This window comes from Aspergillus campestris (genome assembly GCF_002847485.1).
Source record: "Aspergillus campestris IBT 28561 chromosome Unknown P168scaffold_7, whole genome shotgun sequence".
In the NCBI taxonomy this organism is placed as follows: domain Eukaryota; kingdom Fungi; phylum Ascomycota; class Eurotiomycetes; order Eurotiales; family Aspergillaceae; genus Aspergillus; species Aspergillus campestris.
The window spans coordinates 456,040-471,402 of record NW_020194342.1 but is presented as its reverse complement, the minus strand read 5'-3'; the positions used below and the strand labels follow the sequence as shown (position 1 = coordinate 471,402).

General features: G+C 51.2%; 4 protein-coding genes across 4 annotated transcripts; 2 read left to right on the top strand and 2 right to left on the bottom strand.

Annotated features, from left to right (window-relative positions):
* Positions 1–48: 48 nt before the first annotated feature.
* On the bottom strand, positions 49–3,859 carry P168DRAFT_254127 (putative C2H2 transcription factor). The gene is made up of 6 exons (XM_024834401.1): positions 3,586–3,859; positions 3,272–3,488; positions 1,639–3,172; positions 1,321–1,587; positions 1,125–1,269; positions 49–1,072 (listed from the first exon to the last, which is right to left on the bottom strand). The coding sequence occupies exons 1-6, from the start codon at positions 3,614–3,616 to the stop codon at positions 162–164; spliced, it is 3,105 nt and encodes a 1,034-aa protein (XP_024692198.1). The 5' UTR covers positions 3,617–3,859; the 3' UTR covers positions 49–161.
* A 564-nt stretch (positions 3,860–4,423) lies between these two features.
* irs4 lies at positions 4,424–6,103 on the top strand (the record flags this gene model as incomplete). Its single annotated transcript, XM_024840246.1, has 1 exon — positions 4,424–6,103. The coding sequence occupies one exon, from the start codon at positions 4,424–4,426 to the stop codon at positions 6,101–6,103; it is 1,680 nt and encodes a 559-aa protein (XP_024692197.1).
* A 2,174-nt stretch (positions 6,104–8,277) lies between these two features.
* On the top strand, positions 8,278–11,716 carry P168DRAFT_166424 (uncharacterized protein). Its single transcript, XM_024832871.1, has 9 exons — positions 8,278–8,555; positions 8,684–9,105; positions 9,168–9,378; positions 9,435–10,011; positions 10,063–10,101; positions 10,177–10,245; positions 10,312–10,571; positions 10,623–11,284; positions 11,355–11,716. The coding sequence occupies exons 1-9, from the start codon at positions 8,419–8,421 to the stop codon at positions 11,396–11,398; spliced, it is 2,421 nt and encodes an 806-aa protein (XP_024692196.1). The 5' UTR covers positions 8,278–8,418; the 3' UTR covers positions 11,399–11,716.
* Positions 11,717–11,884: 168 nt separating this feature from the next.
* On the bottom strand, positions 11,885–15,101 carry P168DRAFT_290769 (uncharacterized protein). Its single transcript, XM_024837287.1, has 5 exons — positions 14,910–15,101; positions 12,842–14,797; positions 12,704–12,783; positions 12,489–12,638; positions 11,885–12,421 (listed from the first exon to the last, which is right to left on the bottom strand). Exons 1-5 carry the CDS (start codon positions 15,054–15,056, stop codon positions 12,163–12,165), a joined length of 2,592 nt encoding a protein of 863 aa, XP_024692195.1. The 5' UTR covers positions 15,057–15,101; the 3' UTR covers positions 11,885–12,162.
* Positions 15,102–15,363: the final 262 nt, after the last annotated feature.

Below are 15,363 nucleotides of genomic sequence, written 5' to 3'. Positions count from 1 at the left end.
ATTATCTAGTACCTAGTGTTTATGATCAGCCCAGCGATCGTTTCGCGCCTTATATCCAGCCATGTCAGTTGAGGTTTAAATGTCCAGGCTTTATTATGCTATTTACATGCTATATACATACTACACACGATTCTCGTATAGTACATGTCCATATAATGACCTCAAAGCATCAGCTCAGCAAGCTTGGTCAGAGTCGCAATCAAGCGCCAAGAGATTCCCCACGAATTGAGGTCCGAGAGAATCTTACAGCCAACACGGAGGACTTCCTTGGGCCCCTGTGGGCCACATATATCACCAGCACCCGTCACAATGCCGCTCATGGTCTGGCCATCCCGTACAAATGATTGAACTAGCCCGTCGTCACAGGGGTGATCAAGATGGATATAGGTTGGCTTGGTCGCCTGACGAGATGCTGGTTCCACAAGCAGGGTAGGCTCTGTGAATTCCTGGGGGCGACACATGCCGTAAGCCCATAGAGTGAGAATAGAAAGGAAGGCAGCCACCGGCTCGTGAAAAGCATTCGTCGAATGGCTTCGGATGTGCGATAAGCAAGAGCCCGCGTGGACGATCGCCAGACGGGCCTTGTACTGATCGTGCTGTATCCAACGGAGGATGTAATGCCACTCGATAGACTGCTGGCGTTGGGTCCACCCAATCTGGCCCGTCACGATCGAGGTCGCTAGCGATCGGATTTCACGGAACGGGGTGAGCAGAACGATTCGTGCCATGTGGAGGTGTAAAAATATCGGATGCTCATGGCCTGGTGCTTGTGTGCCGTTGATCATCCATTGGAGGATATCCAGACAGTCGCACGCGCTGTTGCGCCATTTTGAGTATGCCGGAATGCCTGGGAGCCAGATAGAGCCTGAAGGGATAGCTGCGTCTCGAGACTGCTTCTTTGCAGTTGGGCCCCAAAAGGATAGTGGACGTCGAAAATAATCACCCACTTCCCACGTTCGCTGGTAGAGAGCGTGGGTGAGTAGTATGCTAGTGAAATCTCCGATCCCAGGCACCAGTCGCTTTTCGATGTACATGATCAGCACAGCGTCGTAAAGTGACACGCCTACCGGACCTATTAAGCAGTGTTAGGAGAGCGCGCGAGATAGTTTTAGAGGACAAGTTACCGGAGGGGGTTTCAACAAGCTGCTTCCACATCCCGGCCGATTTCGCCTGCCAGAGGCTTTCGTGAGATGGGAGCGCAGCCTGGCCGTCCTCCAAGGACAGCGACGGGCTACTATCAAAATGATAGGCGAGCGTGCAATCCAAAAGCTAATTCCGATTAATGATGTGACCGAGCGCAGATCCTCGGGGGTTCCTTACCCATACAAAGTACGTGGTCCGTCGTTTCACTTCATCCTCAATCCATGAAGTCCATTGGGTCTCTCGTGTATCTTCACCACATGTAGTGTTCGGTCTGCTCACAGAATACAAGAGTCGTTCACGGCTCACGAGTGTTACCAGATCCCCAAAGCTGTTGAGTGCAGATGCTCTTGTTTTCTCGCTTGCGCCATAAGCCAGTCCGACGCAGTTTAGCATCATTGCCTGAAGAAGCCACAGAGGCGTCTGCTCGGAGCGGTGTTTCTCCCTCTATTAAGATTAGCACAGAAGACTTTTCATTGGCGGTTGAGCACGGCCTACCTCGAAAGCTATAGCTCTTCGAAGGAACTCGTTCATTGCCACAGTACATTCATGGAGGCCTGAAGCCTGGCAACCTATGGCCGAAATGGCCAGTATGACGGACCAATGAGTGTGGTTTGGATTGTATGTAGGGGCGTGAAAGATGGGGTATATTGGCTGGAACGCTTCAAAATAAACACGAATGAAACTTGATAAAGCATTCGCCGACGGAAAGTTGGTCGAATCGAATTTGGCATAAAAAAGACTGTCGGCGCAACATAGCCGGATAAAAGACCTATAGATGTCATCATATGTCGATGGCTCGATGGGAAATTCAATGGCACTTTGTTCGTCGGGCGTGTGTTGAGATTCATGTATGGCAGGGAAGGAAAAGCAGCCCTGCGCGCTTTCTTCTTCCGAGTATGAAGGGACATTGACAAAATTTGTGGGTTGTTTTGACAGGAGGCTCTGTGTCCGATTGTACTTAGAGGGAGGCGGAGCATCACCCATACACTCATCAGTCAACCGTTTTGTGGATGACTGTACAGGAGGTTGAGTGGTATTCTGGGCCAAGTTATTGGGTTCTTTCGGGATTCCGCTGGTCGAAGAATCCCTAAGCGGCGCTTGACAGATACTTTTATCTAGTGATGAATTGATCGGGCCCGTACCGACAACTGGAGGAAGCCAAACCGTTTGACCCAAGGAACCTCCTGTCTGAGGGCCCTGGGCCGGAGCATTAGATCGAAGAGCTTCTCTGTTTGTCCCATCTTGGTACAGATCGTTGGGAAGCCAGTTGATGGTGGAAAGGTTGGGCTCGTTCGAGCCCAATGAGGTCTGCTGCAAGCCCGACACTGTCAATTCTAGAGCATTTGTGTTTTCGTCCCTTTCTAGGGGTCGGGACCTCGTAAAACTACCAACAGGATATTTGTCATTGCGTGGGTGAGTATTTCGTATGTCTGAAGTGGGAACTTCAGGATAGGCGTGGTGTGGGTTTTGCACATTATATAGAGGGAAAGAGGGATACACTGCGGTCCCGAGTTGGCTGGCATTAGGCGCATGCGAAGGCTCCGTCTCAGGAACGTCATCATGCTGGCTCCGAAGGACATTCTGGACGTTTAGCTTGTTCGAAGAGCCCGAGAACGCATCTGATACACTCTGTCCGGGCAATTGAGCTTGAGCCTGAGTCATTTCAAGGTTCAAACTTCGAGACATGACAGGCCCGTCCGACGACTTCATGTGGGTATCAACGTCATCTGCCAATGGCGGTGGGTCTAGAAGAAATGCCGAACTATTCGATGCGCCGTCAAGCACCGGAGAAGCGTCGGAAGATAGTGCTTTCTGCCCTTTGGTTTTGGAGCGTCGCTCCGTCGGATACTGGCACGCAAGCGACCGGTTTTCGCAACGACCGCATGGCATACCACCGCTGCACCGAACTCGTGCCACTGCACATTTGAAGCATGCGCGAAATGTTTTCACTGTAATCCGGTGTGCGTGTCCCTCGGTGCCTTTAGTTCCAACAGAGTGGTGGCTCAGTTCATGACGATGCAGCGTATCCCTAGCCAATGTTATCAGCCACGACGCCTCATAAGTTGTGGATACAGTGTCGGTCGGTCAAACGAGCAAGGAAGCAATGCAGAAGACTTCATATACATACGTCCGAGAAAAGTAACGGCCACACCGTGTGCATTTGAATGGCTTTTCTTTTGTATGACTGCGAAAATGGCGTTTTAGATGTTCAGGGCGTCTGAAAGTACTGTGGCATATCGAACATCGGGGTTGGTTGTCACCCGTGTGGGTTGATCGCTCCTCTTGAGAGTCGTTGCTGTGGTCCCTCGTCGACGCGCTATCCACCTCATGGTGACCTGAAATTTCTACCATTGTTTAGTACCTCTTCAATCCAGATCCCTCGCGACAAGATCTGTATCGGTGGGTATTTCAACGAGTGTAGTATCATCTGCGCGCGCTCACCTTGACTATTCCTATCTTTCCCAGAAGACATGACGCCTCACGGGGGATGAAATATTGGACACCGTGTAAAGGAGAGTAGTTTCACGTGCTAATTGCAACATACACGCAAGCATCAGACTTGAAAGTCAGATTGAGGCAACATGTGTCGTCTAGTAGTGGTGTCAACATCCTTGGGGCTCGAGAACGAGCATAAAAGAGAAATGAAACGGAGTCAAAACCATGGACCATGAGAGCGTCTTCGACCCACTCGTGCCAATCAACAAATGAGCGAGCATTCAAACGACTATCATCGTAGGCAAAATGAAGAAGCGGGGAAGATGGATCGCAGTTTGACTGGGAAGTACCGGCATATTTCGGGGTCTCCGCATTGTTGCCAGGGCCCGCTGTCGGTTAATTTGGATATTTCATCCCAACGCTCCTTTTTATGGCCTGAGAAGATTCCTCGTGATTTGGGGTTTATAGTTTGGTTTGTGCTTCATCTGATTCAGCCATGCAATTGACAAGTACATGTCTTCTATATAATCTTTGTCTCATTGATGTCGTTTCGCCTATATGTATAATATATCCGTTCATTTGTTGTCTTTGCGCCCGTTCTAGAATTTGATGATCAAAGCATTCGTGATTACCTCAGCAGAACCCCCATAGCTACGTCGACAACATCATCATTCTGACTCCGGAGTACGATAATTGACCACATCAATGTCCTCTGTGGTCCTGCCCCGATACAATTTTGGTTCAATTCTTCTTGAGACAGTTGGGACCCCGGGGTTTTCGCATTTTCCAGTCGATCTTGTTTGAAATCTGCTCTACAGCTACCCCCCGAAGGCTGGTCCCATGAATGGCGTCTCCGATACCCGCTATTAACCATCGAGCACCGCCCAATTCCGCCCGTAGTCATGTTCAAAACACCGTGACAGCCATTCAGGGGGCCACTGCGGCCTTTACGGTGACGCCTTCGCAAGATGGACGGCCAGCCACCGGTCAGAAGCCCGGGACGACGACACATCATGCCGGCTACTCCCGTCCCCAGCCAGCGTCTCATCCCGATTCTGAATCGGAACCAGCCCCTGAAGTGGGCTCGGTCAAGGACAAAATTGGTCTGTTCGCTTCTAATTCGCATTTGAACGACTCGCGTGGGAACTCACGGCCGTCCACGCCGGGCACAACCGAGCAAATTGCCGCCCGTTTTGCACTAGGGAGTTCCCAGGCTGAGAAGATCGCCGCAAGTGTGGCCAAGGATGCCGCACAGGAGCGGGGAAAGCCACGTCCGCCGCCAAATGATAGTCATCTTGATCGAGTATCACCGTCGCCTGAACCGATGCAAGATAGAGAAATAACAAAAGTCGGCCCTATTGCGATTAGTTCTTCGAATGGCGAGAAGGTACCACTTAGACACAAGCCTCCTCCGCGCAAGCCATCGCCGAAATCACTTGCGGATGCCACACAAATCGCCTCGAAGAAGCCCCGTCCCGTTCCGCCAATTCCTCGAAAAGAACGGCCCCTTCCAAACACGCCAACGCCGGCTTCCTCAACGCCCATCAACAACCGCGCCGATGAACCCCGCGGCCCTGCAAAAGACCCGCCCAGCCAAAGCGGTGTCGTACCCCTGAAGGATGTCTCTGTCCCGCCAGAGGAAAAGGCACCAGCACTACCCCCTCGGCCGCCTATCTTGTCAACGCCTAAAGTCGACGTGCGAAGCCATCGACATCTTTTGAATGAAAGTGGATCAAACCAATCGACCAGCCCCAGCTCCGGGTCGCCGTACCGCCAACCACGCAGCAACCTGAGCAGTACGAGCTTATCCGGAGAATCAAGGGTCATGGACGAAGAAACCCTGTCTGACGCAATCGTGGCCTCGTCGCTGGCGGCAAGGCATTCCCAGGCGCGGAAAGTCCCCCCGGCGCCGCCCCCACAACGCCGACCAGGGGCTCGACCTATCTTACAACTACAAGCCCCCGGCCAAAGAGATCGCTCCACTCCAATTAGCCCTGCAGGCAGTCTACGGCAGACCCTCCGCAGCGACGGCCTCGACGAGGAGAACGACGAGCACAGCCATCATCATCATCATCATCACAAACCACACTTCATCCACAAGCACCCCCACAGGCACCACGAAGGCGACCGCAAAAAATGGCGCGGCGAAGTGACGGAGAAAGAACGCAAGCGTTACGAGGGCGTCTGGGCCGCCAACAAGGGCCTGCTGATCCCTGCAAAGGAGCAGATGAACAGCAGCGACCGATATCCACCCGACGCCTCCGAGATGGTGGCGAATGTGATCGTCCGCGATATCTGGTCACGCAGCCGCCTGCCGCGTCGCACTCTGCAAGAGATCTGGGACCTAGTGGACCGGCAGGATATTGGGCTCCTGACGCGGGAGGAGTTCGTGGTGGGGATGTGGTTGATTGATCAGCAACTGAAGGGGCATAAACTGCCATCGACAGTGCCAGCCAGTATTTGGGACAGCGTCAGGGACCCATCCGGAATTAATCTCCGCAAGCTTCCTCCTCGGCTGAGATGACCAGGTGGCTTTCTTATTGCGCCCCCCCCCTTTCTATGTACAGTTACGATAGTAAGGGTCTAGACTTCTGCATGCAATCTCGATATTTAGGATAGACCAGCGGTCTAGTTCAGGATCTATTGAAGGGATACATTGGTTTGGGCGGGCCTGGATGGCGTATGATGCTCAGTTAGTTTTACCCACATCAACCAGCGTCAAGCGTAGTATCAAATCATCGACAGCTCGGAGAACTTTTCCGAACCTCCGTTTTCCTTTCCTGGACGGACGCGCAGTTGACGAAAAACCAGGAATGCAAAGTGAATCCTAATGCTGGTGGGGAGGGGTGGTCACACACTTCAGATGCCATTTTATTGACAGCTGAAACCACGCACGGGGTGGCCAGAGACCCGATGTAATATAATACTGACCCGCTGCCTGGGAAGGGATCAAAGATGAACGGGGCGACCAATGGACCCAGACTGAGGCTGTTGGATCGGCATCGTCGATATACAATGAGAAAGGGAGGGAGGGACCGAACCAGTGGAGTAGCTCCAACTGCCTGGTTCAGTAATAGAAACCCCACTGTATCTATCGAGATAGGGTTTCCCACACCAATTAGGGCCCGTTCCACTCCATTTCTGACCTATATACTTTCCGAAGAGCATAGTTTGGTGCCTGAGCGCTACACGGCAGTTGTCTCCTGGGTTCCATGGTATGACTCGCATCTGGTAGTGGTAGATACCATATAAGATTTTGCTCGACGTTCTGTCCTTGGAGATCTGGATTGGGTACTATCCACGACACGACCGCATTGATCCCAGGAAGGAATGAGAGCAAGATATCAGTCATGGTACTTTTGCCGGCATTCCAAATACCTCGTCGACGCATGTACATGTCGTTTTTTTTTTTTTTCTTTTTTTCTTCTTTTATCTGGGCCCATGGTGGATAAGGTTCTCAAACGCGCCCCCTACAGGGCATGAATCCTTCGAACTAGACGTTCGCATCATCCCAAGACATTCATCCAGAAGCAAATTGGCTGTTTCTCTTTTCCTTTCCCCACCTCCTCTTTCTCCCGGAGATGGTAAATGCCGATCCTTTCCTCTGCCTGACTGCCTAGTGACTGTCATTCTCGAACGATCAGGCCATACTAGCATATGCATATCTCAAGGGATGAAAACCCACGGACTCCGATGGTTCCTGAATAGATCCTCCATCATATTGCTCTTTCCATACTTGAGAAAAGACATTTGATGGGCCACGCGAGTTCCGAGAGTCCGATATGTTGCAACGATAAATGATATTAAGAATGACCCCAACATATACGATGATCGTATCACGTGGAGCCAGTCCTAGTAGGAAATAGTCAGGAAATGTACGAACTCCTTACTTCTTCCGTGCTTATTTACTGACCTACGTTCCTACATCTGTCCTGTACCTCGTAAGACACTTACCGTATCCGGTAATTCAAGCCCGGCCAGTTATGCACAAAGTATCCAGTGCATAATCCACCTGTCTCGTCTGTACTTTGTGGTGCCTCAGGTGTGGAACACTCAGACATCGTCAACTCTTCTTCCGGCTCCACTTTCTCCTTCTCAATCCATCCCATCCACGTCGAATGATCCTTTCATCATGCTCCCCATCCTCCCTGTAACAAAGTACTGACTGGATGGAGTGATCATCCTGCAGGTCGCATTTCTTCGCTTCCTTCTCATTTCCATTTCTTTTTTATCTGAGTTCTATTATTTTCATTCTATTCTATGGTTGAGACTTATCCATCGTGCATAGATCGCCCAAATGCTATTCGGTCCCAGCGCCTCCCCCAGGTCCCATTTTTTTTATTGACTAATCATCGTCCATTCTACGCCACATTGGCTTTGACATTTTTCTCCCAAAGGTCAAAAGCCAAATCCCGAAACTCCCACGGTTCGGGGTTTGCTTCATTGGCTATGGATGATTAAGCCCCAGGTGCTGAACCCCCAGCTCTCTTCCTCTTCTCTCACTTCTTTTGCGACGCGACGACTACAAGAAGGATGATATTTATTAACTGAAGGGGTACTTAGGGTAGTCATTGTCAGCCCACGCCATTATTGGTCTTCTGGGAGATCTGGGCTTTTTTTTTCCCCTTTGCTTAAGGGGGATCCATACGGTTCGGTTCGATCGCGTCGGACCGATTCATCTCCTCCCATCTTCTTTTCTGCGCCCCGTAGTGATGCGGATCCGACAAGAATAACTTAACTTATGATCCCGGTGGATGATGGAACCTCGCTTTTCTGTTGAGGCTGCATGATTGACTGTTGCCAAGACCATTTCGAGACGACCACTTACCATACTATACTATGACTGGGGCAAACATGGTTCTCGAAGACATACCTCTCGCTCATGACGATGGAGTTACACAGCCCCAGCTGTCAAGGCCCGGCGTCGTGCGAAAGAAGTTCGCGAAGCCGCCCGTCAAAGTAGCTTGTTTGACTTGGTAAGGGAGATCATTCTGTTTCGGTTTATCTTGTTTCTATTTGTTTTGGTTCCCTGGTTTTTTCTCGTTACCTCCGGACAATACATACCGACCGTCTTTTAATGCTTGTCCGCTAATACTTGCCATAGTCGAGCCTCGAGAACTCGTTGCGATGGACAAGATCCATGTTCCAATGTAGGTCCAAAATCTATATTTCTCTACTGGAAAAACATTCATTCTTCATCAATTCTTCATTTTGTCTTCTATCTTATCTCTCCCTCTTTTGGGGGAGAGGGGCGGTTGCGCTGTTTCCGTTCATCCACCCCGAAGCCACCCCGAAGCCACCGGATGCCATACCGGACTTCTTCCCATCCGCGCATTCAAATCGCCCATGCTGATACGATCGTATTCATCAAGTGTCTTAGTAAGAAGAAGAAATGCTCGTATCTACCGAGTAAGCGCGGTGGCCCAAGAAAGAAAAAGAAGGCTTCGTTTTCCCCAGAAGGTGGGACTCGACAAAATGAGACCCAAACCCCAGCGATCGTGTCGGCCTCGTCGAGTTTTGATGACTGTACGTGAACGGAAAATGATCTCCGCCTCGAAGTCATCGTGTCGCTAACCTCTCCCTGGCAGCATCCGGGATGTTTGGTCAGATCGATGTGCTTTCAATGCCTGGAGCCGGGTTGAGAAGCTTAGACTTTTCCTCGGATGTCCACTCCATGTTCGCCAATTTCTTTGTCCAGAATGATGGAAGCTGTGCCCATGTTCAGATGGGACCGACTCCATCGCCCTCAAACGTGTCCTCGAACGCCTGGGTGAGGACGTACGCAAGTGAATCCGAAATGTGGGTGATCTTTTTGTCCTAGCAGAGTACACTGGACCGTTCTAACGTCAGGGTAGACTGAACGCCTACTATACTTTCATCCACCTCTACTTCCCCATCCTACCACCCCGAGAAACCCTACCTAGTCCGGACCGGCCCGTGGAGTGCGTCGGCTCTTACTCCGAATCACCCTCAGAAGAGCCGATCCTGGTTTACCGGCCATGCTCACCGTTGAGTCTGGCGATCTCGGCTATCTTGGCCCTCGTGCCTCATCCACAGGACCCCGAACCGTCATCCCCTGTTTCGGCGACCCGACGCCGGACGTACGCCCATGCATTTGCCCAACTAGCCACGGCCAAGGTCGAATCCGATTGTGAGCTGCAGGATTCGTCGACAGACCCAGCCCAAGCACTATCGAACGACCGACCCCAGATCGGCCGAGATGTTTTTCACCCTCGGACGCCTGTGATACTGGAGGCGGTCCTGGCATTGCTAATCCTGTCGATATACGAATACACCCAACGCGGAAACCTCCTCAAAATGAGGTACCGCTCGGGCCAGGCATTAGCGATAGCCTTAGATATGAATCTCCATGCTTTAGGCGAAGAGCATGATGACTTTGCGGAAGCCCGACGAAGAGCTTGGTGGATGACGGTAGGTCCACGTTTCACGGCTGCTATCGGTGCATCAGCTGATCTTTCATAGTACTACTGCGTTCTTCAAGGCTCTATCGTCAGTACCACGGTAAGTCTGATCATCTTCCACTCTTCTGTCCCAAACTTGCTGAGAGCGTGGAAACTAACATCTCTGGGAACCCAGCCACTCTCCATTATCGCGAATGACCCTCAATTTGTCACACCGTACCCTCGGTTTTCGACAGACCCGGACGTGAGTATTATCCTTGTCTCGTCTGCGTGGATACATCAGACTAACGCAGCGTTCCATCCACTATAGGGCTGGTCCGTCCTAATGCAAGCTCAGCAAGTATTAGTGTCGGCGACGCAATTTGTCATCGACTTGAACAAGTGCATTGGAACTAGGACCAATATGCATTTCATATATGAACGAATGCGGCAACTCGACTCCTGGGCTAGTACCGCATTAGCGCAGTCCAACTTACTTCCCATAGCACCCCAGCCTGTGAACTGTGGTGACGAGATGGAATATACCACGGCCCAGAGTATCCGTGCCATCTCTCGGATCAAAATATGCAGGTGAGCGTTACCAAGGTAATGGTTGAAAACATTGCTGACTTTCGTCTCTAGTTCACAGATCAAGATCCACCGGTTCAGGGCGTTTTCCGACATCCCTATATTCATCAAGAAGCATTGCGATCTTACCGCGGCCAACGCCAATAATAATTCAGCGCCTGCCAAAACCACAAAAGCCTGCAAGGCGGAAGAGGGGATTTCAACCATCTCCTGCCCGTGCAGCAGCCTAGACTCGTTTCAAGCATCTTCGTCTAGCGAGAATTCAGCATCATCGAACTCCTCCACGTCCTCTGACTACCAACCAGTCTCACAATATTCCTTCTCCAGCGGATTCCCCTTCACCAGCCAATATTCCGCCAGAGTCTGCCTCAAAGCTTCAATCTTACTTTCCCGCATGTTCCAAAGCCTTCCTTTCCCACAGCCCGTTTACGACGGGCACGAGGACCAGCAAGGATCGCAGCAGATCCTCCCGGCAGGCCAGCCACCTCGCACAATGCCCTCATTCGCATGCTGCCTGATGCAAGGAAGCTATGCGATGCTGATGATCTTCTACAAGGCCCGCGTCGAGAGGCAGTTATCTCCCCCGGAGCTCACGACCAGCAACTCTAGCAGTCCATCAGAGAGACTCCTCAAGGAGCTCCGGCAAGGATTAGAGCGAATCATCGCTAGCGTTTCCAATTATGCAATTGCATTTGAGGCGTTAGATGGCATGAGAGGTATGTCCTGTCCTACTTCTGTCCCAAATTTACCTTGCAGAACATTACTAACGCTGAGATACGTTGACAGACGAAATTGAAGGTGCATATCATACAGCGTTTTATCAAGCGTAGATTCCCCTCTCACTCTTTTTTCTTTTTTTTCTTCTCTGCTCTCCACAATAATGGCCCTTCTTCTTCTTCTTCTTCTTCTTCTTCTTCTTCTTCTTCTTCTTCTTCTTCTTCTTCTTCTTCTTCTTCTTCTTCTTCTTCTTCTTCTTCTTTCTTTTCCTCTTTTTCTGCAATAAATCAACTGGTGTCTGTCTAGCATTGAGCGCGGGATCTAGGAAGGGAAGGGTGAACTTGGTCGGTGGGTTTATTATACTGATTCAAAACTTAGCAACTTAGGAGCAAAGTGATCTTATCTCCTCTTTTTTTTTTTTTTTTTTTTTTTTGTCATCGCTGTATCCCTGATCTGGTCTGATTAAGGATCAATACCAATGGTTATATCATATACTATACTATATATATAATTATCGCAAATATATCTAGGGAACTTAGGCATTATTCACACCTTACTAGCACTATAGTTAGAAGCTGGGTTGCAGTAATTTATTGCCACCGAAATGATATGTGCATGTATGACATAAGTGATTGTTTGGTACATAGACACGGTAGTATCATTCAGACAACCAAACAATCAAACAAACTCCACCCAGTTGTCTTGGTTTATGTACAGTTTTCTCTAGAAGAAAGAAAGAAAATAAAACCCAGCAAAACATGGATCTAAGCGGATACGTCCGAGAGAGAGAGAGAGAGAAGAGAGGAAGTAAAGAAACAACCAACCCAACCAATCAGTTCATTAAACGACCTCCATCTAGTGAAAGCAGGCAAGCAAATCAAAGCTTCGACCGAATCCCCTCCAACCGAAACTTAACATCCTTCAACACCTTCGTAGTCGGCTTCCAGTCGTCGAACTGTCTCAGCAATTCCGTCGTCTCGTCGTACAGCTCGCGCCGCACGTACTCTTCTTCGAGGAGGCCGCGCATGGCGAACGGGAGGATGTAGGGGTTTACGGCTGAGGCGGGGTGGCTTCGTTTGATGTGCAGGGTGGCGTTTGTGACGGTTGATGTTTCGAGGGCGAATTCTATGGCTAGTCTGTGGATTGGGTTGTTTGTGTTAAGAATGGGGGAAATGGGACGGATGATAGGTGGGAGTAGCGTACCGGTAGACTGCCTCCTCGTCGTATAGACGGGAGTGGCCGTCTCCTGAGTAGAGACTTCCGGCTAGTGGGGAGCTCAGCTCCCGGATTAGGCCGTGGTCGGAGATACCTAGGTTGCGGAGTTTGAGGGCGAAACCGACGAGGTGTGAGAGGCTAGGTGATTTAGTTGTTAGGAGGCGGAGCGCGGGTTTACAGATGGGAAGGGCTGTTCGACTTACAAACTTGGCGCGTGGACTTTTCCGTCAACAAACACAGCCCGATAGACGTAGGGATGGGTTACTGGTGAGAATAGAGATGACTGTAACACCCGTTAGCCTGGTACGTCGGCAATGTCCGGAAATATCTGTGGAAATTACCTCTAATGAGACCAGCTGGTCGTCGATACTTCCAACGTAGGAGATTCGGACGCCAAAGTTGAGGCAGTTCCGTAGTGCCGATTCATAGTCCTTCGAAACCTGACTGTAGGGCAAAGCAAACTCGAACAGCTCTCCGGCGGAACCACTGATCCATCGCGATCGATAGTCGGCGAAGGGCCCCAGGTTCACACCAGCCATGGCACAGATACCCACCCGAGCAGCGTTGAGGCAGCCAAAGGCGATGAGCTTTGCGACTAATATAATAGCCACTGGGACGCCCTGGCTGTGACTTGCGACTAGGATGAAATCGGCATTCCGGATTTCTTCCATCCAGTTCAGAAGAAGCTTCCACAGAAGGTCCACACGCTCAGCGATGCGGCCTTCACCCTCTAAGGCTATCTTTCCGATATCACACTGATAGCCATGGTCTTCTGTCCATTTGCGTATGGAATCCGCTGCCATGTTTGAGAACCTGATCGATGTCCCCGTGGGTTGCCCGAGCACACTCCGTATCAGCGGTGCCGGGAAATATCCGTGTACCCCTATGGCTAACGCCCTTTTGATACGCGGAGGGTCCCGGATTGCATAGGCATGACTATTATCTGGCTCCTTACTGTAATGTAGAAAGCGTCCAATCGTCTGTATCAAGGAGGGCCGTTCTTGCCAGGGATAAGTATCTTTGAAAAGCGGCAGAACCTGGTTTGTCAATGCCTTCTGTAGTTGTTTAGAAGCACCAGTCTCTGGTGCACTGGGCACTGGGGTGGCGGGAGCCGGTTCCACTGTTGTGGTCTTATCCGGAAGCGCAGAGCTAGAGCTGCTCTTGAGAGATTTGAGCTTGACGCCCCCTTTCTTTGCTACCGCCGCCTTTTGTTCTGTTTCGGATTCCGTGTCGACTTTTGCCGTCTGTATCGAGGAATCTTGGTTCATGGTAGCTTCTACCGCCTGCGGGGGTGGTGTATCCGTGCCTGCGTTCTTCGTGTCCTTTGATGATTCGCGGAACCATAAGGACCAGCCAGATGGTTTAGAATTTCTATTAGACGTTGCTGACCCATCTGACAGACCGGATTTATCGAGATCGTGATTGATAGACGCTGGGGCATTTTCAGCAGGCGTGGCAGACTCCGCAGACTCCTCTGTGGCATTTGGATGGTCAGTTGGTGCCACACTCGGAGCCTGGCTCGGGGTCTGGCTCGCAGCTTGACTCGGGGCCTGATTCGGGACCTCGTCTGGCCCTTTGGTCGAAGATGTCCCGTACCACATCTGTAACCAAGACCGTTTTTGAGAACTCCCCGATATCTCAGACACCTCTGGTGTTGCGTCCTGGCCTGCTGGATCCTGTCCAGATGACGTCTTGTCTGCCCCTTCCTCCTCTTTTGGAACTGATTCTGCGGGGGTGGGTTGCGACGAATCTTTAGCGGGCGGTTCTTCTGTCGTCACGGAGTTCTCTTGGGTTGCGTTATCGGTTGGTGGTGGGCCATAAAACCACGAAAACCACCCACTCGGTTGAGCTGGTGCAGTCGACGCACTGGGTTGCTCCCCGCCTTCCGAGCTAACAATCACGTCCGACGTTTCGGCCGTGGGAGTCACTTCGTGTTGGGCATCGCTTTGAGCGTTCTCTCTCTTATCCGTTGGCTCTTCCTTATCAGGTGTCTCTGTCGTTGCGCAATCCGGGTCTGTCTTGAGCTCTGGGGTAGACGCAGAACCATCAGACGCAATGTTGATCCTAGTGGTCGTGGTGGTCGCGGGGAGAGATCTGCTGGACGCGCCCGCTTTCCTCGTCAGTTGATAGGGGAGATGGCGATTTGGTTTGGGAGAGACCCGCTTGCGAGTTGATGCAGACGGTGTGTTGGATGGTGTATGATTGTGGTCGGCTGAGATGCTCTCACGGGCAACCTCGGTAACGGGGGCCGCCTTGGACGATCTGGAGGCAGCCGGCCAAACAACTGGATACCAGTTCTATCGAACCAACAAACACATCGTCAGTTAACCCCGTTGTGAATGGAACAGGAGCAAACAGTAGACCACTAGAATAACTACAGTCTCGAAGATAATGGAGACGTAGACTTACCACACCGGTTGTTCCCTGCCTCTGTGAGCCCGATCGCTCTCTATGGGGAGAGCAACCAGCAGCCCCGTCGTTCGCCGACGGACCAGATTGCTCGGCCGCGCCTGGTGGGGTGAGCTTCACTCTCTTGCGAGGACCCGCTGGCGCCATGGAAGTATCAAGATGCACATAACCAGAGCAGGTAGATTGACGAGGGGAAATCTTGCAATAAAGAACAGCGTCATTCGTTAGTCCGCCACATTCCTTTGATTGCCTGAGTTGTCGCAGATTATGTCATCGGGCGTCACGTCACATGGTGCTCCGTCTGGCCTGAGGCCGGGGTTGTGGGTGCCTGAGGCGGTGACTCTGTTCTGCCACGTATCACCGCCTGGACCGAAGAGGAAGAAAATTATTTCGGGCAAAAAGTGGAGCCGGGCCTGGCTCTGATAACTTTTTTTTTCTCCTTCCCGTCTCTCTT